The following is a 26,360-nucleotide window of genomic DNA, read 5'->3' on the forward strand; positions in this document are numbered from 1 at the left end:
GGTTACTTGTGTTTTAGGCTTTCCCCTTGGCGGCCAGGTATGTGCACCCACACATGAGGTACTGTTTTCATCGGGACACCTGTGGGAACGCGGGACGGTAGGCCATGTGTTGTTGGGGGCGTGTTTCAATGGGTGAGCCGAGCGAAATGTGCGGAAAATGCGTTTTTTCCCCACATTTCGGACTTTGCGGGGGTGTCTGGGTAATAAATTCGGGGCGATTTGGGCATATCATACCTCTGCGGATTCCCACGGTGTCCTCTTTTCGGAAATGCTTGGGGTTCTCTTTTTTCCCTGGTGGCTTGGACACCCGAGGCCCATATCTGTATGTTGTGCCGGTCGGCAGAGCGTCTCAAATTACGGTCTGAAAACAGACTTGGGGTTACTTGCGTTTTAGGCTTTCTCCTTGGCGGCCAGGTAGGTGCACCCACACATGTGAGGTACCGTTTTCATCGGGACACCTGTGGGAACGCGGAACAGTAGGCCATGTGTGGTTCACATAACGTTTTGACCCATTTGCTGGTGGCCTTTGTCACACAACCCTTTCATTTCCCAAATGTGACCTACATTTAGTCGCTGCTTTAGGCACCATACACTTTTGTAACCTGCACAAGTCACCTACCCTTGAAAAGGTCTGCCTGTGCTCTTTCAAAAAATGTATGCTTGCCGTTCCTCACCACATTGGTTTTCCCGATTTACACATGCTAAGTGCGTCTGTTCAGGCCGTGAGCGTAAAACTCCTGTGTACCATGGCTCAGTGTTTGGCTTGTGTGATTGCTTGTTTTGTAAAACACTACAAAAAATGTGGGCTCTCCTAACTGAAAGAGTCGGGGGAAAGTAGCGGAGCATTGCTTTTCTCAAAATTCATAGAAGCCATTGCAGTACCAAGCCAACCATGTCCAACACCTTTTTTTTGGTCATTTTCCCGCTTTTCCCCCAATATATGGCAGTTTCCCCTGCCTAGTTGTTGCCTGACCTAAGCAAACCACCCCTTCCGAAACTTGGAATTTTGTCTACTTTTCAGAAATACTTGCCTTTCTGTCCTCCAATTCGGCTTTCCTACCCTTTTCTTCCATTCCGTCCATGCATGTAATTGGCAAAAATCGCCTACCTCTCACAAAACGGTTGATAACCACATCAAAATATTTTTTTTTTTCGTTTCCACTCAACCTGTTCATGAAAGCCAGGAAATTGTGGAATTCAGCACAGCAAACCATTCGTTCCTAGCTCTTACAAGGAAAAAAACACAGGCTTCTTTGTACATCATTTTATTGGCATTTTTTGAAAAAACCCAAAATGTTCGCCCTTTTTGCTTATTTTCTCTCACCTCCCTACAGCAACCTAGGATTCCTGGGTGGCGTTCTGACCGCCTACATGTGGGAAAAAAAGGAGCCAAATTTGGCCGAGATACCTCATGTAACAAAAAAGTTACAAGCCATTGAATGGCCACATACCGAAATCACCAAAAAAGGCCCTGGCACTGGGGAGAAATACCCATGGCACTTAAAGGGTTAAGCACTCCCTTGTGCGCCCCCTCCTGAATGATTTATATAGCGCCTATACACAATGTGTTTCAAAGCGCTTCAAGGCAGGGAGGGAACATGGGAGTATAGTGACATTCTTACAAGTCCTTGATACCTTCAGAATGTGAAAATTAACTATCATAATGGCGACATTTCAGATAGTGCAAGTGCTATAGACAATGAGGAGGAGGGTGGGAGGGAGAATGAGACAGCCAAGCGGCTACATTACTATGCCTGACAATTGAGGTAGTGCCAGAACTTAACAAAAGGAGGGGGTTAGGGGGGTTGGAGTAAAGGGAGAAGGAGAAGAACAAAACAAGTGACTATCATACTAGGCCTTAAGACATTTCAGATAGTGCTGGAGGGGAAGAGGGAGGAGAAAACAAAGGGGAGAGGGTGCAGAAACAAGATATAAAACAGGTCAGGAGAGACATTAGTGATAGGATAAGAGCTATTGACAGTGATAAGGAGTGGAAGAGGGGTGGGAAAGTGAATGAAACATACAAGTGGTTACCTTACTATGCCTGACGACAATTGAGGTAGTGCTGGAATTTAACAAGAGGTGGGGGGGGGGGGCAGGTGGTAGGGATACAGGGAGAAGGAGAAGAACAAAACAAGCGACTATCGTTCTAGGCCTGATGACATTTCAGATAATGCTAGGGGGGGTGGGCAGGACAACTTCAGCAGACACTGTCCTGTCAACCTGTCCAGCCAACTACCGCCCTATTTCTATCACCCCCTTCCTTGGGAAACTACCGGAGAAGCTGGCCAGCCCCCAACTTATTTCACACACTGAATTTGTTGGCGGTCTGAGATCCTTCCAATTGCGATCCCTTCTCCCCCTTTCCTTCCCTCGCTGTGGCCTTCTTCCATGGGCTCTCCGCCTTCTCCCTCATAAGAAGCCAGATGGAGTCATACCCTCTTCCTCTCTACGCCCACCTCCTGCTAATCCAGAAAAGGGCAGCAAGACTTCTCCTTGGCCTCAAGCCCAGCATCTCTCCTGCCCTAAAATCTCTTCACTGGCTCCTGTTTGCTGCAAGGATCAAGTTCTGCATCATCCATAAGGCTGTCTGGGGCCAGGGACCACGCTATCTGCAACTCACCTTTACTAAATACTCTCCCTCTAGAACTCTACGTTCCTCTGGTACCAACTCTGTCAAGCGTTCGCTATACAGAGGGCTGGAGGCCGTTCTTTCCTCAGCTGGCTCCCGCTTATGGAACAGCCTCCCCCTTCCTCTGGAGCCGGACCTCCTCAAAATCCGGAAGCTCCTCAAGACTTTCCTTTTCACCGCCTCCATTCTACCCTCCTCTGCTAATCGCACGGTCCCTGTGATTGGTGATCAGGGCCCTTAGGTGTCCTCCGTGGTCCTGGCCTCCCACACACAATCACCTACAGCCTACACACAGCACTTGCCTTGGCACTTACTGGCCTTTGCCACTGTAGGCCAGGACTTACCCATCAATTTATTTATTTTACAGAGGAAAGTTCTCTAGCACTTCCTGCTCTGGGCACTTACACCTGCTGCTCACTAATGAGCACAGGCATTCCAGCACTTACCCCCTTATCCTCTCTCTGCACTTGCATGCTCTGAATGCTCACAAGGCCTAGTAGGTACGTCTTTATCTTCCATTTTATTGTCTTCTATCCCATGTTCCCTCTCTGTTGCCCTGTGGGCGGTTTTGAAACCCAATTTACTTGTTGTGTAAGTGCCTAACAAACGCACAATAAATAAATACAGAGGGAAGGAGTCGTCCTCTTCAGAGTTCCTCTATTCCATAAAAAACGAGGTCAGGACAGCAGTGGTCGCTTCCCGGTGTTGCAAAGGGTCCGCAGGCGTCTCGGGTCGTCTTCTTTGGTTACATCAGCTTTCAGTGGCCGACATGCTTTTCACAATAACAGTAAATAAAGACCAATTGTATTGATTCTTATATAGAAGGGGACATATAATCTACATGTAAAGTTGAGGAAGAACTCAATACACTGCTTATTTTATTCAATTCAAATGAAAAATGTATTGTTAAGAATCAAGTACATAAAAAATGTATGAAAAAATAGTTGTAGAAAAATAGGCAAATAGTAAAAAGTTATTAAATGCTAACTATTAAAACTACAGGTTATTCAATTAAATTAACCTTGTAGAACATCCCCTATGGAGTAGATCAACCATGCAAAGGGTCGCACCAACCAACCACATGGGTTTTTACTATACGTAATGATGTCACCCATGACGCTGTGCATCCTTTTAAGCTCCTGCTTGTACCCTTTTTCCTCAGAACGTTCCTGGGCAGCAGAGATTTTTGCTGGCACACCTATTTTTATAGAAATAAAACGTATCCTTGCAAGAGTTTCTTGGGCCTTTCTCCCTAGCGGGTTGTATTTTTCTGGTGTGAGTGTTTAGGGGCGTGCCTTCAGTAGATCTAGAGTGACATGGCAGGAAGTAACAGAGCATGCTCCGGCTATCTCTCAGTCCTGGTGTCCACCTGCTCCCCTGCCTGTGACTGCACTTCGTTGTCACTGATCTCAGAAAAGGGAAAATGACAGCTCAATAACTAACCTCTCATGCCACAGTGAACGTTAATTTAAGCAACTTCCCAGCCATAGTCACATCTTACAGATGTGTAACTCGCTGTACATTAATCGAGGTTCTATTGGGGAGAATTCCAGAAAACCTACATTGATACTTGTTCTTACTGTTTTTATTGCTCCAAGAGCCTTGACCCAATGCTGCACAATAAATGGCATTTAGTTTTACCGCTTTCCTAAAGACACATGGCTGACACTGACTAAGCATTCCAAAGCAGTGCAGAAGGAGAAACACAAACACTTTGCCCATTTTAAACGGTATACACGTTTAATACTATGGGAAACCAAGTCTAATACACAAAGGGAATACCGGGAGTTAAATAGCGGCCAGCAGCCCTCAGTGTCGAACCCTGGTCCTCCTATGCTTTCAAAGATGAGTCACAGGTGCATGTGGAGCCACTGCCAGACGGTCGAAAAAAGACCAGGCAGATGTGGCAAGGAACGTATGAGAGCTGCCAAGTGGCACTATGAGAGCTGGACAATAAGGTAGATGCACAGTGTAGTAACTCACCCCTCTACAATAGAAGCCGAAGGAGAGCGTGGGGACTACAGTGGCATTTCCACAAAATCACACGGGGAAGGTGCAAGAGTTCATGGCTGAGGAAAGCACCTGGAGGTGCAGTAGGACACTCATTGGCAGTGGAGGAAAGGTGGATCTTGAATGTCCTGTTAAAGAGGTCTATGCAATTTAAGAAGAGTGCAGGGTGGAGACTCGTAAACATGGACTGCTTGGAGGTAGGACCTGGAATGTAGTCAAGCTACGTAGCACAATGCAAGCAAGTGGAGCATATACGATGCAGAGCGAAGGGCTGAAAGAGAAATGGACTGGCATCCTGCTTAATGTATTAGCACAGATATGGTTCAGAGCACTGCTTTGCCAGCCACAGGGATTAAGCGTAGTGAAGAAGGCCAATAGACTGCTTGATATGCCAGTAGGAGGAGGATAGCAAGGTGTAACCCCTCATTTTGTTGACCCGCACACTGGAAGATCAGGTTGCCGGAGCAAACGCTTGAAATGTGGGATGGAGGGCATGTGGAGACCCCTTCCCTGTTGAGCACTATTATTTGTGGCACATTGCAGGAGAGTGTACTTTAAGGCAGTTACAGTGCCAATAGGGCGGAGGGTATAGTGTAAAACCCTTCTCTTGGTTGAACCCAGGGCACTTGCAGAGTTGTGGATGCTCTTGAAAATGGGGCAGAGTGGTCTCTACTGGCTGACCATTCACACGTTATTCTTGTAGGCTGCTGCTGCAACAGAGAAGGCCCTCTAAAACATGCTGCCAGTAATATCCTGAGATAGATGCCAAGAAAGAAAGGCAGAAGCTTCTTGTGGGGCTACTGGTAAACACTGCAGGTACACAAGCAGGTTGGTAGGCGAGTGAGTTGCATTGTTTATAGTGAGTATTTCGAATGCCATTTTGTCGAAGCCAAAATGCCTAAAAAATAAAAAGAAATTTAATGGGGGGGGGTCCCCAAACCCTGCTTTTTTTTAATTTACACTTTTTTTACTAGCAAAACAAAAAATCAATAAATTCGACATTTTTTTCGACGAAATGGCATTCGAAAAAAAGATTGACATATTAACTGGATACCACATTAAGAATATGGGAAAAAGAGGGTAGGAGCAAAGACAATGGGCGACATAGGTAGAACACTGCGAAATAATCACGACATACACCTATTAAACCCATACAACTTACATGTAAATACATACACGTAGCACAATGGGTCCGGATACAGAACTAGGCCATCACGCAAACTGCTGGACACTGGAAGTGTACATCTCGGAAAGTCGGCAGCAATGAAGCACAACATCCCATCAACAGTCAGCATGAGTACAAATTAGTTTATGAAATAGTTCTACCATGTTGACACTTTGCCCCTTTAGCAAGTGCATGCAGATTTGCAATTAGACTGGACCTGTACTACTGATGGAGCTAACAAGTATCTTAAAATGTGAGAAGGCTGAAGACTATTCTGAGGGGATTGAAAATGCGAGTTTCAAGCGAAAGAACTTTGAGAAGTTTACTTAACTAGAAAGCAGAACCACTATAAATCTACTCAACACTTCACGGCGAGAAATAACCACTTGAGGGGCCTCAGTTATCCAGATAAGCACAGATAGATGAAGATTTCCAGAAAATAGGGATTACAGAGCTCATACCCAACCGCTTAAGGAGTCCACTACCTCCAATGCCCGTTTCCATGAAAAACATGGATGCTGAATCCGTTTTTTATAAAAGTGTGTTAACAGTTTTACCAAGGCGGTAGCAGGTCACCCTACTGGGACAAGCAAAGTTAAATGGATTCAATAATGACAAAAAAAGGAAAATGCAGAATAGTGAAATATCAAAGCTAACATGCACTCTCACCATCTATGAAGCAGTTGGCTGCTCAAGGAACAGGATCTAGGAAGGACTAACTTTACATTTTAAATAGTGCAAGAAACGGATATTAATGAGATCAAGCTTGAAAAAACGTGTATTAGAATAATTGGATTGCTTCCGTAGAAATACTACCAGCCCTTGTTCCCATTGAGGCTTACCTTGTAGATCGTAAGGCATGGGCGTCATATGGAATGGATGCCGGTAGTCCTGGATGAGCGATGAGTTGATATAACTTGGATCCACCGCTGGTAGACTCGGCGTTCTGGAGATCGGAGAAGTTTGATGTGGCAAGCTTAAGATGCTGGCAGTAGAAGGGAAAAAAAAAAGGTTCAACTGTGGAAAAGTAAGAACATAGGAAAGTAGTTGCTACCAACACTTTTAAATTATTTTACATCAGTGAAGAGAGGCAGAAAAGCATCCTAAAAAAACTTCATAAAGCAGTACCAATCATGGAAAAGGGAGTACAGCAAGGCATTTAAAACTAGGAAACTCTTGTGCACAACACAACCAAAGCAGACATCTGGTGAGATAAACTAAGCTAGGTAATGTTTGCAAATGTAGACCATGATAGATGCCCATAACTGGGGTACCCTGCGGCAAGGCCTCTGGTAGAAGGCACCCCCAGACAATGGACAATCCACGAGGACAGGTGTCTACTTGGTAGCAGCCCCACCAGCTTGAGCATATTCTATAGACTAAATAACAGTTCTTTTGGTTCCACTTGGTGAAATCCTCCCCTATAAATTATTATTATTAACTTAGACAGAAGAGGCAGACATTAGAGGACTGGAAGATGGATATACTGAGAATTAAAAGACCAACACCTTGGGAACGATCGTCTCACCTTCAAAGTCACTTTCTCCTTCGAGAAAGCAAGGTTAGGTGGCTTAACAGAAAGCCTGCACCACACTTGTCCATCTTGAGGATGAGATGTACAGCTAAGACCACCAACATTCAATAGGGCTCTGGATGGGTGGGGTGCTCAAGGGGATGTGTGTCATCCCCCACAACATGATGCTGGGACTGGAGGCACCATTTGAGGGATCCACTGGACCAACCCACCAGGCCCCAAGCAGGACTGTCGCAAAGCATATGGACATGAGTTGGGAATGAATTGCGGTTTATCAAGTCTCAGGTGGTAATGTGTTCCTTCCAGTTCACAGATGTGAATTGGCTCTTTCACAGATACGTCAGAGTTCTGCTGCGTTCCGATGTCGCAGGTCTGCTAAACCAAGGTTATTTGATTCACCAATCAAGAGTCCCAAAATCATACCCTGCTTGTGAACACATTTAGGAACAACATGACCCCACTGGGAATGTCTGGGGCCGAACATTAGCCAAAATTCCTATCTGAAAAGAATAGAAGAAGCAAGGAAGGTGGAAGAAAAGCGGAAGGGGCCGGTAGGAAGTAGGGGGGGAAGGAGACAGAAAAAACAGAGGGATGGATTCAGGACAATAAGGTGCCAGAGATTAGCGAGAGGATGGTGGTGAAGAGCCAACAAGAAGGGTGGTGGAAGGAGCAGCAGATGCGTGGCATCAAGATTCTGTGTAGAGGACGTCGAACACAACTCGAGAAGAGATGCCAGTAAGTTTTGAAAGGCACTGGAGGGAAGTGAAGGATACTGTCTGAAAGAATAGAGAAGGCAGGAGGGAATAGAATATGGTGCCAAGCCTAAAACTACTCTGGATGAGCCAGGGATGGATGGAGGTACAAGCATGAGGCAAAGCATCGAAGAGGTGGAGGCAAAGTAAGTAAGGTGAGGAAAAGGGTGAGCTTCACAAAGGCATAACACTGTTGGGACCCGTCAAGGTGGTGGACAAAAGCAGGGGCATGGGGGAACAGAGCCAGTAGTGATGACGAAGGATAGAGAGAACCAAAATAGTGACATCCCAGTGTCAGCTATGGGATTTTGCCAACCCCAAACAAACCGAACCGTAACTGCTTACGTGGCCTAGCAAAAAGGCTCACATGGCCTGGGAAAAATCCCTGGATGTGGAGGCAGGAGAGGTGCATGGGGAGAACCCAGAAGGACAATAGGTAGATGACAGAACTCAAGGGCCACTTAAAACCCCAGGACTGACTACAACTGTTGAACAATATTTGAACATGACTGGAAGGGCTCAAATGGATCAGCCATTACACAATCCCGTGCACGAACAGCATACTAGCATGGTGGAAACTGGTTAGTTAATGCTCTGAAAAATTAACAACAGTAGGGATAGTAAACAAGGAGCCCTCTTTAAGACCAAAATAGCCACCAAGTACTCCTTGCGGGCACCGAAGCAAGCCGGAAATCCGAACCAAAAAAGTCAGACCAGTAAAAATGATAAAGACCCCTCCCATGGCACCAATTGGAAGGTACACAACGTGAGGTGTACATTGACTTGATAGATGGTCCCCTGGCAGAAAGGAGAACATTCTAGGATCTCTCCTTATATAAGCCAGCCTCTCAACAGACCAGCATAAAGGTTAAGAGATCTCAGGCTCGGCTTCAGAAGCCCGATCACAGTCTGGGAGAACAAGCGCACTCTTGCTGGTAGTCTCAAGGGAGGACAGATCAACATGTCCAGAAGTTCCAGATACCATGTCCTTCGTGCCCAGTCTAGATCATTCAGAATAAGAGTTGATGCAAACCTCAGCCTCTTAATGAGCAGAAGGCTGCCTAGAATCTATAATGGAGATTGATTTTCCACTCTACAATCGCTGGGTCTCGGTTAGGAATAATGCCTTTTTGCATCTTTCCCCTATTGGCTTCAATTGTTCCTCCACTTTTGAGATGAAATTCCAAAATCAACTTACTATTGTAGACAGGACAGACACTACAGTTTAGCCAAACCCAGTCAAGGTAGGGAGCAGAGTGATAAGGCTTAGACTTGGCAGGAGTAGTGAGATTGGTCTGGGGCTACAATGAGTCCACACTGAGAAATGCCAATAATTCCATTTGGACAGGTTACTACAAAAATATACAAATATTTATAAGGCATTTAAAATTCTACAGTAAGCAATGAAACCTCTTGGCAAATATCACACATGTACTTTAAATCACATACATTCATTCCCAGAAGATGGAATGCATATGATTAAATAGCCAGTTATTTATGAAACACACAGGGAAAGCAATGCATTTTTGGCAAAATACTTACAAATTTACCATTGATAAACGAGCAGAGGACATTGATCCTTTACAATGGGGTGAGGGAATGTGACTTGGAGACCAAATGTTGCAGGGGAAGGTGGAAATAAACCAGGCACGAGAACAGGATAGAATGACATCAGAAGGATGGAGGAAGTGCTGAATGAAGGATGGAGGATTGAAGATGAAGTGCTGTTGGGTTGTCCATCAAGGGTAGAAAGAACGGAAAACAGGGTGATGCAGTAGCATCAAGTGCTAGGAAACAGGTTCCTCAATGTTCCTCAGAAAGGAGAGCTTTGAGGTTGGATTTAAATAGTGGTAGAGTTGGAGTAGTACTGAGAGGGAGGGCAAGTGCATTCCACATCAGAGGATAGGGCAGAAGAGAGAGGGAGCACAGGGAACTCGAGTGGTGGCAAGAAGGTGAGTTTAGGATCTTAGCGAGTGAAGAGGAGAGAGTAAGATGAGCAGATAGGTTGCTGGGGCGAGTCCATGGATAGTTGTGAATATAAGAAGCTTCTACTTAGCTCATTGTTTCATAGAATGCCAGCCAATCTGGCGATGGGCAGAGGAGGTAGAGGTAAAGTGAGAAAAATTGCAAAGTGTTTGCGGACCGCAAAATTGAGGACTTTGTCCAGAGGTGAAATAGCACAGTTAGGAAGGCCATGGAGGGGAAAGGGACAGTAGTCAGATCTAGAAAGGACTAAGGAGGAGATTATCTGTTTAGCAGTATTGAAAGAAAGGGGATGACAGTTTTTGATATTGAGGAGGTTGAGGATGGCTGGAGTCGCAGATTTGAAGATAAAGATTGAGAAGTTGTGTGATGGGTCGAAGATGACCGTTACAAACAGAAGCAGTGTAAGGAAGGTAGTAAGGCGATAAGAAGAGAGGAAGAGAAAGCCAGGTTGGCTGCGAAGTAGAGAACTTCAGTCTTAGTGGAGTTGAGCATGAGCGAGTGAGACGCCATCCAATATTTTATGGCAGAAAGAATTTGAAGGTTTTGATAACAGCTCATCAGATAAGGATTGAAAGGAGAAGATTGAGTGTCCTCAGCAAAGAGTCAATGGGAGAAAACATAACAGGAGATCTAGGCGCTAAGAGCTGAAGTATAAAGAGTGAAGAAAAGTAGACCACAGGCAGACCCTTGGGGAAATTCAACAGTAAGGACACCTGAAAGTGTCAGGGGGAAATGTATTAAGCAAACAAAGCGAAGGGCCTATTCCCTGATGTCAATGAGAGGTAGTGCAGAGACAAGGTCAGAATGGTCCAACAGTATCGAAGGCGGTAGAGAAGAAGAAAAGATGAAAGATGAAAGATTTTCATGCCGAGCGGAAGAGTTGACGTTGCGGACATGGAGGAGAGCAGTCTTAGTAGAATGCAGAGGCTGGAAGCCAGATTGAAGAGAGTCCCGGAGGTTGCAAGTATCAAGGAACTCAGCAAGTCAGTTGTATAATACTCTGTAGGATTTTTCGAATAGTGTGGTAGAATAGAGACAGGGTGAAAGTTGTCAGGACAGTCGAGATCTAAACCATGTTTCTTAAGGAGAGGGATGATGGAAAAATGCCATTGTCAAGAGAGGAGTTAAAGAGGGAAGTAAGATGGAACTACTGGAGCGGAGTAGTGAGTGTTAGTGTGTGTGTGTGTGGCCACCATGCAGCTGCCTCGCTGTGCTTTACTTTTCAAAAGTCTGTCCTGTCCCAGTGCTGCTTGTGGAGGCTGACCTTGCATCTCATACACTTGCTACTGGAGCGGAGCATAGTGGAGTGTAGTGAGTGTGTGTTGCCGTGTATTCCTATGCATTCCCAGATTCCTGGATTACCGGATACACTTGAAATCCCAGGATTGAGGCAACAGATAACACCACAACCTACAGGCAAGTCCCACTCCGCAAACAAATGCTTTTATTCCTACTTTGCTTCACTACAATTGCCCTTTGAAGCCGGCGGCTTCGGGGGGGGGGGGGGACCTCCACAACCTTATCAATACGGATATTGCTGTAATTATTCCTGGTCAATGGTGCCTAACTTGATTCCAATGAGCAAAAGAGATCAAACAGTTTGGCAAAGCATAATAAGGGGAGGTGCAGCATAGGGCTACAGGCTGTGTCCTAACAGCCCCCCCCCCAAATCCCCCATGACTGGAGCACTGCTCACAGATCAGGTAACCTAGATACAGCAAGTGGTCCCCGAAGACTCAAATATCAAGTCTCTTGTAATCGGATGCCAAACACCTATAACCTGAGAAGCAGAAGCCTCATCAGGAGAGACGAACTAAAGGAGTCCGAGATGGACGAGATGTCTAGTGCGACGACAAAAGAAGCCAGAGAGTGCAGAAAAGCTAACAGGTCATCATCAGACCTTTCTCTGCAAAGATAAATTATTTCATCGGCCGATCAAATAAGATCTTGGCGATCAAGTCTGTGTGCCTGGAACTCCAGAACGAACTGCCCCTTACGGGCGTGTTGAGGAACAATCTGGAATACACCCTCTCAACATCTTCAATAAAGAGGACCATCAAGAAGGAACTTCATCACAAAAGAAGGTCGCTCAGCCAGGGTGAAGCTGAAGAATGTATTTTCAGGCAGGAGATGCTTTATGGGGCCACAGGAGGGGGGAATCTACCTCACATCTAGTGCATGAGAGGGGCCATGATGGTTCACATAATTGGGAGGAAGGCTTAGCCAATACAGTCTCCACCCCTGAACCTATGGTACTGGTCTCCCATACCACACCCATCCACAATGAAATGTAGCTTACCCGCCTAACATCTCAACCTACGATTTTACGCTCAGTGCCCTAAGCATTGTGCTGAACTCCCTGGTCAATGTCTGAGCTCCTGAAAATAGAAGTCCACTCGCAGGAAAGAACACTTGTAGAATTGACCAGGGAATTCGGAGCTTGCGAGGCATCTATAGAAAATAAAGATCTCTCAGTATCCAGGGAGTTGAAACCAGTTTGTGGGATTTGAGCAAGAATTTCAACAAATAAAAGCAGAACTCGACATGCTCAGATTTGGAAGGGGTGTATACAAGCAGGAGACTGCATGTGCACAAAACCAACCCCACAGGAGGTCGACCAACTTTACCTAGATGACACTACCCTTTCTCAGTCGACCCTGGAAGAATTCATGAGGTTGGCCCAAACTGGGGAGGCTCTCAGAGAACGGGCAAACTGCGAGGGAAAACAGACTTGTATTGGGTGAACCGGAGAATGAAAAGCAGGGTGAAGTTAGTATCGGCTAGACCCTTCAGACCCACCCACCCCCAAGGCTCAAGGCTTTGGAACAAAACAATGTACAATCTGATATGGAAGGGGTCAAGTAGTCCCGGAAACAATTTGAAGCCCTAGGCAAAAACAAAGACTACCAATTTAAGACCCTATAAGACCGACCCAAAAAATGAAGAATCGGAAACAAACAAAAGAAAATCGGGAAATAATGTTGTAATGCCCTAAACAAGGCAGTGGCAACGGATAAAGTGGAAGTACTGAACCACTCCGTCACTCAGCAAGTGGTCAGGAGCCCCCCAGAAGTTGTCCAGGGGGATAAAAAGGGTGCTATAGCCATGGATCTGGAAAAGATCTAGCAGTTGGGCCAGTCATCACAAAAATGTCTCGTCGAGCAAAAATAATGCATATGCGTGCTGTGAAGAGATACGCTAAGCGAAGGAAGGAAGCAATGACTCACAAGCCAAGAGATTTAGGTAAGGACAATGGAGTTATTCCAAATCTAGAACTAACCGATGATGAACATATCGATGTAGAACAATTGTCCAAAGAAAGTCCTTGACCCCAGTTATTTTGGTAGAGGAAGAGAAGCAAAATAGTAATAAAAGTGATTTGGAAATAAAACCAGTAGTTCCTTCCAAGACTCAAACTTTGAAGCCTGGTAGCATAAAGCTTGTGAATAATCTTTCAGATGATACATCCAATTCTCAACCCCCTATTAGAGCTCAAACATGCAAGATGCCCTCGAAGGCCTCAGAAAATAATGAGAAAGAAGGTGTAACATCTGTAAGAACTAACAATAGGTACTGAGGTCAAAACTAATTTGAACAGCTATTTTCCAACAATAGGAAGAATCTGTACGAAGAATGCTGATAACATACAATATGGTGTTCCCAGGTCTGTAGATCCGCAACCGCCATTAAGAAAATCTTATAGCGAAATATGTTCACATATGGTGTGTAGGGAACCAATTATGAACAACAAAGGCGAGCAGAGTAAAAAAACTTTTTCAACTGAAGTAAATGGTACGGGTAAAAGTACAAAAGTAAAGGCTGTCGAGACCACCAACATAACAGCTGATGGGTTGAACACTATCAAGTCAATAATGATAGAACATGGTATTGGCAAAAAAACAATATTGGCGGACCCATCAAAGATTCTCTTAACTGAGAGTCTTAACACTAACCATCTGTTACATGTAGACTTAGGTGGTATTCCACAGTCACAAAACTGTATGCCTATTCACGGCCCTTCACAAAGTAGATCAGTATTACATAGTTTTAATAATAACGATACTTTGCTTAATCCTGATGAAAGTCATAACACTGAGTAAAATGCTGCATCTAGAGAATCATAAAGCAAACATTAATAGGGCAGTCTTACAAAATCAATCTTTGAGAGGAAGAATGGGGGATACCCCAGTCTCAAATTCAATTCAAATGAGCCCCACACCCAGATGCCACAAGGCAGTATATAATTGGGTTTGCGGGGATTGCTGGAGAATTGATGGATAGACGTATTAATCTATCATTTATACTCTCGTTATTTTCTAGAATTCCCCAACTGAGAATGGTGAACTCGGACGATATCTCTAGGGTATCCATGGCCAGATCAAATAACTATAAAGTTTTATGCTATCTCAGTTCAGAGGCTATAATGAAATTTATTTGGTTCTGCCGAGATGACATAAAAAGGGAAGGTTTAGCACTGTTTACTTTTGAAACTGAGGAGGATGCTGCTGTTTTTTTACAACCCCCTAGACCCTCAGATGAAAGTTGTTGCAATTTGAGTGATCCGACCATGAAATTGAAAGAAGGCTCAGACTTGGATATATTTGAACTTCTTAAAGCCGTTGCCAAAGCAAAAGAACTAACTTGGTTGGAGCCAATGCTCTCGGCCACCTTGAATTCTAATACTTCACCCACAATTAAAACACCTCCTACATAGCCACTCAACTACACAAACCTTAAAATCATGTCTTGGAACCCATGTGGATTTGGGAATTTAATGAGTTGGCATCACAACTTAAATAGAGACGAAATACCTATGATAATTATTATACAGGAAACCATAAAAACTGAATCCTTGATAATGGCGGGTTATTCCACTTTCAGTTCGTTAGCCAAAAGACATTCAAAGGGACGCCCCTCTGGGGGGTTAGCAATTGCAATTCATACTTCACTTAAACTCCAATCCACATTATTTTGGGATTCTGCAAGTTTATTAGGCATTCGTCTTGAGACACTTTTTAGCAGATACTCCTCACTAATTGTGATTTCCTTATACTGGAACCCTGCGAATGCAACATTAGACGAAATGCTTGATGACTTAGATACATGCTTAGAATTTATTGCTAATAGGTATCAGTTGTATGAGATTATATTAGGGGGGGATTTTATTTGTGACTGTAGAAATGCGAATGAAATAGGCTCTGCCAAGTTATTAAATTTATCGTCTAGGAGAGGAGACCAGTTTAGAGATCTCTTAACTGATTGGGATTTTGACCTCCTAGTGACCAATGAAATGAATTCTAGAACATGGGAAAGAGGAGAGAACAAATCAATGATAGATTTTATTTATGCCACTCATAATCTTATTACTTTTATGGCTCCCTTAGAAATAAATAAGATTCTTATCAGCGATCATGCACAATTAACTACATCCTTGAAATTGAAATGTCAACACCTTAGAGCAAATAGTACGCTAGCAATGGTGGAAATTAATCGTACACAACATTCCATTAGATGGAATAATGGGATATGCAATCAAATTGTCAAACAGATATCGCTTGAAGCAGGGAGGCAGGACTGCGCAAACTCTAAAAGATTGTCTAGTACTGCATACTCAGAAATAGTTGCAATTGTATTGAATAGATTTCGGAAAAATCAAACCATAATACAACATACTCACATTTACGATCAAAAATGTAAGTTACTAAAAAGGGAAAAAAATAAATCTTTAAGAAAATTGAAACAAGTTAAATTAGGTAACAGAAAAACTTTGGAAAAACGACGCCAAATTATGTCGCTTTATAAACACAATTTAAAATGTGCGCGTATATCAAGACACAAGGAGAATTGTGCATTAATTCGAGCTATTGTGTCATATGATACTCGCGTTATTTGGCGCACCATAAATGCAGACTCAAAAAATGTTTCACTAGCGATGCCAAATTGTATCTCAGAGCAAACATGGGTAAAATATATTACTGCCAAATATCAACTGCCAAATAAGTTTCAGACTGGTATGAGTGTATCAGTAGATCTTGTTAACATACCACGGCCAAAGTGGAGCCATAGCGATATCTGGGCAATTTCACGGTTGTCCTATTCTAAGGCTGCAGGTCCTGATGGACTTCCCCCCTGTCTTTACAAGGCGGACCCTGCAATGTGGGCAGAAATCATCAATATGAAATTTGAAACCATCTTTGAATCTGGGGAAATTCCACCCTCATGGCTAACGGCCAATATAGTTCCGATATTTAAAAGGGGAGATCCTTCTCTTCCTGAAAATTATCGCCCGATCTCTTTAATCGATACTGAAGCAAATATTTTTTCAATTTTACTTCTACAAGATCTGGAGAAAATAATTGAAACAAAAAGGTTTATATTCTAAATATCAAACTGGTTTCAGGAAGAACATGAGCACAACCTTAAATAGCTGGGGCAAAGAACAGGAACGCAAATCCAGTATATATTGCAATGATAGATATAAGCGCAGCTTTTGACAATGTAGTCCGCAATTTGTTATGGAGGAAAATGTTGCAAAAGGGAATTCCGAGTGCTTTGATGTTTTGGATTATGAAACTACATACAAATACATCGTATAGAATAAAAGTCTCAACGGATGGAGGCACCACAGCTCCGATAAGAACAACATTAGGGCTAAAACAGGGATGCAATCTCGCAGCAACCCTGTTCAACCTTTACATATCAGATTTGGACAAAGATTGGGAAATCCAGAGCCTGTTCTCTGTGAAGGTCGGGACTATTTCCTTGAAGTGGATGGCCTTTGCAGATGACATTATCCTGTTTGACCCAACTCCGGCAGGGTTACAAAGCAAAATAACACTATTTGTGCAATTTGCAAAAGAACATAATTTGACTCCAAACCCGGCAAAAACTGCTATTATGCATTTTGGATCAAAACAGAAAAAAGGCAATTTTAGATGGCATATTATGGACACACAGATAACATGTACTAATACTTCAATCTATTTAGGGTATCATCTCTCGGCTCAGAATTCTGTAAACTCATGGACGGATATTCTTAAGAGTAAGACCAGACCGCTGCTTTCACAAATGAAAAATATTTTTTCACGGTTCTGCAAATTTTCACTATTACCGCTAATTGAATTTATGGAACTGAAGAACGAGAGTGTTATCCTCTATGCACTTGACATTTGTTTGTGTGATTTGACGGTTACGTTGGATTGCCTACAGGGTTCATTGCTGAAGGCTGCAATGTTCTTACCAATGTCCGTACCCAATGCCATCATCCGACACGAATTGGGATTGGTTTCATTATCGACCCAATGGAAATGGAGACATCTTTCGAATTATGTGAAAATGCACTATCCACCGACAAATTAGTTATATGCAGACATGAATAAGATGTTAGATTTAGATTTACATATTCCAGCCTCATTCCACAAATATCAGATGAAAATGCAACATCTTTTGAGTGAAGCGAACATCACAGTACACAATGTATATTATCGCCCTTGCTATGCGAAAAAAAAGCTTTTTGATTTAGATTGGTGTCTATCGATCGAATTAGGACTTATAAATTATATCAAGAATATGGTGTACTCTTTAAAAAACGTACTCCACGATACGATCACATTAGACTATTTCCTTGTGAAATCACTAGGAAAGCATACATTCGATTTAGACTCAATCTTTATCATACTAGAGAAAGGACCAAGAATTGGAAAACAAAAATAATACAAAAGACTTAGTGGGGTGTCGATTTGATGAATGTAATGCACCCCTTGAAACACTGAAGCACCTTGAACTTTATTGCCCTCATTTTAAACTAATTAGGACTGAACGATTGAGGAATTTTGTTCATATTTATTATGAAGATTGTTTAGAGTCCTTATGGTCTCGAATGATGCAAGGAGCACATAGTGCCTTAATATATGTAGTGGTAAGCTTTTGTAAGCACATTGAAAAAGAACTTGCATTGTTTGAAAATCGAACTAATACATAGTGGACGAATTGTAAATACCTCATTTAACTAGTGATAGCGGAAATGCAACAAAAGAGGCCCATTCATGAACTATGTAAATGATGACTTTCATAGGAGTATTGTATAAACGTCAATATGTATTGCCTACATTCCCGTCGATCCGCAGCACACCATCGAGGAGGGCAGGAGCCCTGCCTCCAGAGAGCCCTGAACGGCCCCATCACCCACAGCCCAGCCGCACCTCGGATTGCCTCGGCACCCTGGACACCAAAAGGGTGAGGCAACCACTAGCTGGATAGGTCCAGCAATATCTTCGGTATGCGTATTAAGCATACTTTGCTTTGACCCCCATCGTCGCTCCGAACCGCACCGTGTTGCAGGCACTGCCTGACCTTGTCCACCTCTTCCGCCTGACTTCAAGATGGCGGGCGCATCGCGGCACCAGAGTGAGGCTCTGGCCGCGCGGCTTCGCAGCTAGGCAACTGAAGCCTTTTTATCCTTCTCCTTCCGCCGGCAGGCGGAAACGCCGGCCACCGACAAAGGCCCACACCAAGGCCCCTGTTTGCCCCCTGCATCTTCAGTCGATCTGCAGCACACCATCGAGGAGGGCAGGAGCCCTGCCTCCAGAGAGCCCTGAGCGGCCCCATCACCCACAGCCCAGCCGCACCTCGGATTGCCTCGGCACCCTGGACACCAAAAGGGTGAGGCAACCACTAGCTGGATAGGTCCAGCAATATCTTCGGTATGCGTATTAAGCATACTTTGCTTTGACCCCCATCGTCGCTCCGAACCGCACCGTGTTGCAGGCACTGCCTGACCTTGTCCACCTCTTCCGCCTGACTTCAAGATGGCGGGCGCATCGCGGCACCAGAGTGAGGCTCTGGCCGCGCGGCTTCGCAGCTAAGCAACTGAAGCCTTTTTATCCTTCTCCTTCCGCCGGCAGGCGGAAACGCCGGCCACCGACAAAGGCCCACACCAAGGCCCCTGTTTGCCCCCTGCATCTTCAGTCGATCCGCAGCACACCATCGAGGAGGGCAGGAGCCCTGCCTCCAGAGAGCCCTGAGCGGCCCCATCACCCACAGCCCAGCCGCACCTCGGATTGCCTCGGCACCCTGGACACCAAAAGGGTGAGGCAACCACTAGCTGGATAGGTCCAGCAATATCTTCGGTATGCGTATTAAGCATACTTTGCTTTGACCCCCATCGTCGCTCCGAACCGCACCGTGTTGCAGGCACTGCCTGACCTTGTCCACCTCTTCCGCCTGACTTCAAGATGGCGGGCGCATCGCGGCACCAGAGTGAGGCTCTGGCCGCGCGGCTTCGCAGCTAGGCAACTGAATCCTTTTTATCCTTCTCCTTCCGCCGGCAGGCGGAAACGCCGGCCACCGACAAAGGCCCACACCAAGGCCCCTGTTTGCCCCCTGTTCGCTCCATGGCGCTTCAAGTGACAGACTAAGAGTTACGACCATTCGCTCAGCACCCATGGACACACTAGTGCAAGGCACTATAACTCATAAGGTAACTTCGAAAATAATGGTCACTCATTAACTCACTGTGAATACAACAACTGCAAAACCTCGCCCTAATCAATGTACAATATCTACCGAATTTACATCATATGCCTATCATGTGCCAGATATGACATGCTGCTAATCTGTTCCTGCATGAGTACTGAATCTGTATTAGAGCTTCACTATGTTCTCTTGCTATCCAGTCATATTTACACCAATTGTCGCATCGCTCGAATAGCATCTGATATCTCGAATTTATATGTATCTAGATATGTTGCCAGCTCTCAAATCTAGTCATATTTAGACATACTGTTCGAAGATTTATACAAGATGTATTCAGCCAACTTGCGCTATCTCTAACTCTGAGATACTTAGACCTACTGCCTTGTCAAACAGAGAAGCACTCAGCCTGCTAGCACGAAGTGACCTTAGTTATCAACCTTGTGCCTAATTCATTGTGCAGCCTCTCTCCCAAGGTCAAAGGGCTTACACACGTTGCCTTACCAGCACCTATTCAGTTAAGACCTCACCTCCAACTCTATTTAGAATGCGTCTACCTACCATAAGTTTACACGCATCCGTCCTCATCCTCCTGAACCTCGCTACTTATTGTAAGATGGCACCACAATCGTCCACGTTGCCCCCTCCTTCTAGCCTCACCAACCAGACTCCACCCCTTACAGAGCCAGCCAACTTTCAGCTACTACCTAGTCTCCCCCGTACTACCGTAGACAGAAACCTAACACTTAGAGCTAGACTAGCCAAAATTTACGAGCCACTGGCCCGATCGCTGCCTACCTTACATAAATCCTCAAAGCAGTCGCCCCAACTCAGCCCCAATATTAAAACTGCTAACTTACATCACAACCTCACCTCCAGCCCCATATTCATACACCCCTGCCAGAGTACACCTGGACCAACTCAAGATAAACGACACACAAGTACTATTGAGAACACAACTACCATTACAAATACAGTCAGCCCTAAAATCAAAGGAGCCTTGATCAATGCTAGATCCTTAGTAGCACATGCCATAGAAATAGCAGACTTGATCCTCAAAGACGACCTAGACTTCCTGGCTATCACCGAGACCTGGTTACACCCTGCAGCAGGCCCCATGATCATGCTAGCAGTCCCAGATAAGTACACCATCCTGAGGCAAGATCGCCCTAATTCCAGAGGAGGGGGTGTCGCTATTATACATAAACTCAGCCTACCCATGAGACTTGCTACACCCAACACTGTCCAATCCTGCGAAAACCTGTCAGTCAAAGTCCCACTCAACAACACCCAAACACTTACCATACACCTAATCTACCGTCCGCCAGGACCCATCAGTACCTTCGATGAAGACCATAACGCCATCCTAACTAGTAATCTTAAAACCTCATCTCAAGTCCTCACCTTGGGGGACTTCAACCTTGGCTACAACGACCCAGCAGACCCTATATCTAATTCTATTGCCACCACCCTTGCTGAACTAGGCTTTGCGCAAAGAAGCATGGCCCCCACTCACTTAAAAGGTAGAATACTTGATTGGGTGGCCGATTACAACTGTGTAGCAAACATCACCAATATCTCACCGTTAATCTGGTCCGACCATCACCTAGTCTCGTTCTGGCTAACTACCGATAGACCGACACCCACGCCTATCACAACAGCCCCACCTATTCTCACCAGAAACAAGAAAAACATTACGGCAGAAAGACTCATCCCGAACCTTCTCCCCATTCTTGATTCACTTCCGGACAACACAGACCCAGAGATCCTAGTTGAGGAATATAATAAAGCCATGGCCACAGCACTGGACCTCATCGCCCCTCTCAAACTCAGACCCAGCAAACAGAAATCACACCTCAACAAATGGTATACACCATTCCTCAAAAATTTGAGGCAACAAAAGAGAAATTGCGAGACCACATGGAAAAAATGTCCCTCAGCTGCTAACAAACTCAATCTTTCTAAAATAACTGCACTTTACAAAAAAGAAATATACATGGCCAAACGAACTTCCTTTGACTCTCGCATATCATCTGCCAAGTCCAATATGAAAGAACTCTTTTCCATTCTCAAAGAAGTTGAAACCCCCATACTACCCCTTGACACCTGCACCAAAGATAAAAACTGGTGCTCAGAAATTCAGAATGCCCTGGCCAATAAGATCAAGACCCTCCAAACTAAAATCTCTAGCAAAAAAGCGACCTTAAAAGACTTGCCCCCCTCCAGAAGACCTGACAAGTGCGTAACCACAGACCCCACCCGTTTCAAATTTTCAAAAGTCAATACTCTTGACGTAGAAAAAATTATCTTGTCCTTGAAACCCTCTAACTGCCAGGGAGACCTCTGCCCAGCACAGCTTATCAAAGACGCTGCTCGCGATCTTTCACCCTTCATTACGAAACTGATCAACGCCTCCTTCACCACTGGCTCCATCCCCACGAATCTAAAACAATCCTGGGTACTTCCATTACTAAAAAAACCTACTCTTGACCCAGCCATACCTACCAATTACCGACCTATAACAACTGTTCCCTTTTTACTAAAAATCCTAGACAAGGTCGCCTACGCTCAAATACAGAGGCACCTGGAAGAACACCACCTCCTAGGATCCAGACAATCAGGATTCCGCCCTCAACATGGGACTGAGACTGCACTCATCGACCTGAAAGCTCAGATTGACACACTTAGGGACAAAGGACAAGTTGCCTTGCTCCTCCTCCTTGACCTTTCTGCTGCTTTCGATCTGGTCGACCACTCTGTCCTATGCTCACATCTCCACACAGCAGCACACTTCTCGCCTGAGGCCATCTCTTGGATCACCTCATTCCTTAACGGTAGAACTATGAGGGTCTTCTCGCCCACAGCTGCAGCAGATCCCATACCCATCACTTGTGGTGTACCACAGGGCTCCTGCGTCTCCCCTACACTGTACAACATATTTACCAAGCCCCTTTTCGATGATCTGGATCATCTTGGTATCACCTACACTAATTATGCAGATGATACTCAGATCCTCCTTCCGCTTTCTGGAGATTATGGAAAGGATTTGGCCTTGCTAAATAGGGTGTACATCATCATCCAGGCATGGATGGCCACTCACGGACTATGCCTGAATGATGAGAAAACAGAGCTTATAATCATGGGCACAACACACAGTCTAAGGAAACTTAGCCCGGCCTACAACTCTTTCAAGATAGATGGGAACAACATTAAAGTTGGACAGGAGGTTAAAACGCTGGGTTTCTACTTAGACTCTAACCTCTCCTTCAAAAGACAACTGAGTTCACTGGCATCCTCATCTGCATACACGTGCAAACTTATCCGCTCAGCTAAACCATTTCTGTCAGATACTAGCTGTCTTACAATCGCCAGAGCCCTTATACTATCCCGCCTTGACTACTGCAATGCCCTTTACCTAGGATCCTCCAAGGCTACCACTAGCAAGATACAAACTCTCCAGAATAACGCCCTGAGAGCAGCCCTAGGGATCCCCAGAAGAGAGCATATATCAGGACTCAGTCAACAGAACAATTGGCTCTCCACCAGAGATAAAATTCTCCTAAAAACGGCTTCACTCACCTACAAATCCCTCAACAATGCCGCCCCGATCTACCTGATTAACAGGTTCCATAGACAAGTTTCCGCGAGACCCCTCAGAACGGTTCACAAAGACTGCCTCTCTGTCCCAAATTACAAACTCGCCACCATAGGAGGTAACAGCTTCCCGGTAAAAGCAGCCAAACTCTGGAACTCTTTGCCCCCTAACCTTAGAGCAGACATGCCCTACCTGAATTTCCGTTCTAAGGTCATCTCTTGGCTGAAACTGAAGGACCTCCCAGACATTTAAATGCCAAGGTTTTTCCTCATGTGATCCGTACTAGTATGCATGCCACCTCTATTGTGTATATATTGTATATATTGCCTGTATATATTGTATATATTGCTTGCTTTCTCTGCTATTCTGTACATTCGCCCTACGCCAAATCGTACTTTTACACCTTGTAACCAAGTTTCGCATATTCTTGTACATGCTGCGCCCTGATACCCCTGGGTATAACTGCGCATTATAAATAATAAACTAAACTAAACTAAACTTTATATGCAGAGACAATGATTTTCTTGTATTAGAATTTTATATTTGGATATAATGAATTTTTTTTTTCTTACTTGAATTCTATATTTTTGCAACCGTTCTTTTTTTGTAAATGAACTAAAAGCAAATAAAAAAAAATACCCGACTTATTCTTATTGTCATTTTATGATATTGATCATATACGTTTCCAGTATGAGCAGGTCACTTCAATTGCATTAGTGACTAGGAAATCCGAAATAGGTGCCAAGACGCTCCTTAACTCAGCCCTGGACTTTAAGAAACTAGGCGTAGAAGTCTCAAATTTCCTACCTAAGAACCTACAGCACAGAAAAAATGGTGGGAACCAAAATATGGTTTAGGGTAACAGGAGGGAGGGGGCCAAAGGAGGCCAGGGTGAAAGAAGGGAGTCTAAACTAAGGGATGCTAGAGTGACCAAGGAGATAGACCAGATGGGCAATAAGGGAGGAGATGGAAACAAGCTGTGGGCACGTCTCCCGGAAATTCTCACTGAGGTCTTTCAGAAATGTAGTGGGTTGGAAAGAAAACTCCCTTTCGTTGATGCTCAGTTGAAGTTTCTTAGCTGGAATAGGAGGGGCTCCAGTTCATTCATGGGTGAGGAAATTAACTTCATATCCAGGGGCATGACCTGATTCGTTTCCAAGAGAGATGCCTGCAAGAGATTTTTTTACAATCGTCCACCAAGCGGCATCAAACTTTAATGGGGGGGGGGGGGGGGGAAGACCCTCAGAGGGACTATTGGTGGCCACTCTAAATCACTGGATCAAATCCTGTGACCGATTAACTTCAGAAAGAATAGGGATCCTTCCAGTAAGGATTTCATTCAAAGACTAGGTTAAACTACGAACAGTGGTAGTAATTAATATCTATTGGAGCCTGTGCATTCTGACCTGGAAATTTTCCTGATGATTTGGCAGAATTTCTTACGAACGTAAAGATCCATTTTCCTGAGGATAGCATTCTGGTAGCAGGCAATTTGAATACCTATTGCCTGTCTGTCTGCCGGTTAAGAATGGTCAACAAAAGGGCCTGCGTAAATGGAACTAAATGGCGTAGATTCTTCATAGATTGAAATGTATGCATTGTCAATGGAACTGTCGCAGGGGACACTCCTACAGGAAGAACATGGAGGAGTGGCACGTCAAGCTCTACAATTGACTACTTGGTCCAGTCACCCAACCGCCTTTGTAGATGTAATAGTATGGTGATCAAAGATATGGGGAGGAGTGATCAAATTCCCATTCAGGCATCCGTTGGCATGAGCCGTGGTGGTAGGGACGAACGGTTGTGCACACAGGTCAGGTCTTTAAATAAGACAGTGTGAGCAAATTTGAGAAACATCGGGGGGGGTCTTGAATCATAGTTGGGAGACCTTTTAAACAGGGGTAATTGACAGGGCTTTAACGAACCATGTAGCCCCAATGGGCTTCCTAGACTTCATCTGGGACTTGGATAATCCAAGGGCAAAGATACGTCTCACACGTAAGCATCAGCTTTGATCCAGAGACATCTAATCGCAAGAAGGAATTGAGACTAGAACTTCGACACTTGCATCTAAAGTCACTCAGAGACCTACGTGCAGATTATGAAAAATCTCTAATGATTATCATAACTGGTCTAAACATAAAAGGTATGAGAAACCGTATAGATGGGCTGAATATGCTGAAGCCCGTAACAGAATCCAACTCCAGGAATTTCTGGAGTAATATCCGCCCTCAGGGACCTGACCAAGTATTAGTCCAGTCTAATGTCATCCTGGAAGAGGATTGGAGAAAAGATTTCTGGGGGGACCTTGTAGAAAGGAACCCTATTGGGTGTGAAACAAGGCAGAATGTAAAATGGGACATCCTCTATGACGAAGAGAGGATAGAGGGTCCGATGCGCACTTCATCCAGATCTAGAGCGGCTGGCCCATATAGCCTTACCAACGAAATTATGAAAACATTGAGTGCATGGACCTCTATCCTGTTCAATCTATTTAAAAACATCATCAGGGAGATGGGGAGGGGCCCAGTTACATGGAAAAAAACCACAGTAATTCCAATTCACAAAAAGGGGGAAGCGGACAGATCCTTCAAATTTCCGTCGATCGCCCTTAATGGATGTCAAGAGTAAAATCTTTGAAATTCATTTTGAAAGAATTGGGAGACTGGGCTGACCCCTTTAATAATTCCGAACGGGTTTTCGTAAAGGTTTGTAAACCACACTGAACAGCCTCATACTAAATACACAAAATTTGAGTAAGAAGTAGGATCCACCTATTTATGGTGTGTGGTTTGACCTATTGAGGGCTTTCGACACCATAAATGGAGGAATATTTTTGGGGAAGCTGAAAGATTGGGGGATCCCGAGGGCCTTCTCTCGATCCCAATACACCTTCACAATAACACATCTATTCAAGTGAGACTGGACCGGGGGGCGGCTCATCTGTCCCGCCCTATAAGAACGGAGTAAGGTTTAAGACAAAATGAAAAAAGTAGGTCAGGCGCGCACCCTAGTTCCCAGTCAAAAGTTCTTAAGGATGCATAGTAGCTCCTTGTCTTTTTAACCTCTTCCTGGCAGATCTCTGGGACTTTTAGATAATTTGCCCCGGTAGCACCGACAGTGGGTGCAACAAAGGTGAATGGTTTGGTCTACGTGGACGATGTTGTCCTGATGGATCACACGCCCGTAGGCCTCCAAAGCTTGTTTGCAGCATT

General features: G+C 44.5%; 1 protein-coding gene across 2 annotated transcripts in view; it reads right to left on the reverse strand.

The window, feature by feature from the left end:
* Positions 1–26,360, reverse strand: part of PIAS1 (protein inhibitor of activated STAT 1) — a 1,034,011-nt gene that overhangs the window by 143,400 nt on the left and 864,251 nt on the right. For both annotated transcript variants that reach the window (XM_069625121.1, XM_069625120.1), the window contains exon 12: positions 6,650–6,792. In XM_069625121.1, the coding sequence (XP_069481222.1) occupies positions 6,650–6,792 (143 nt within the window). The remainder of the gene's footprint in view (positions 1–6,649; positions 6,793–26,360) is intronic.

This window comes from Ambystoma mexicanum, chromosome 11, assembly GCF_040938575.1.
Source record: "Ambystoma mexicanum isolate Mex_15411 chromosome 11, UKY_AmexF1_1, whole genome shotgun sequence".
Taxonomy (NCBI): domain Eukaryota; kingdom Metazoa; phylum Chordata; class Amphibia; order Caudata; family Ambystomatidae; genus Ambystoma; species Ambystoma mexicanum.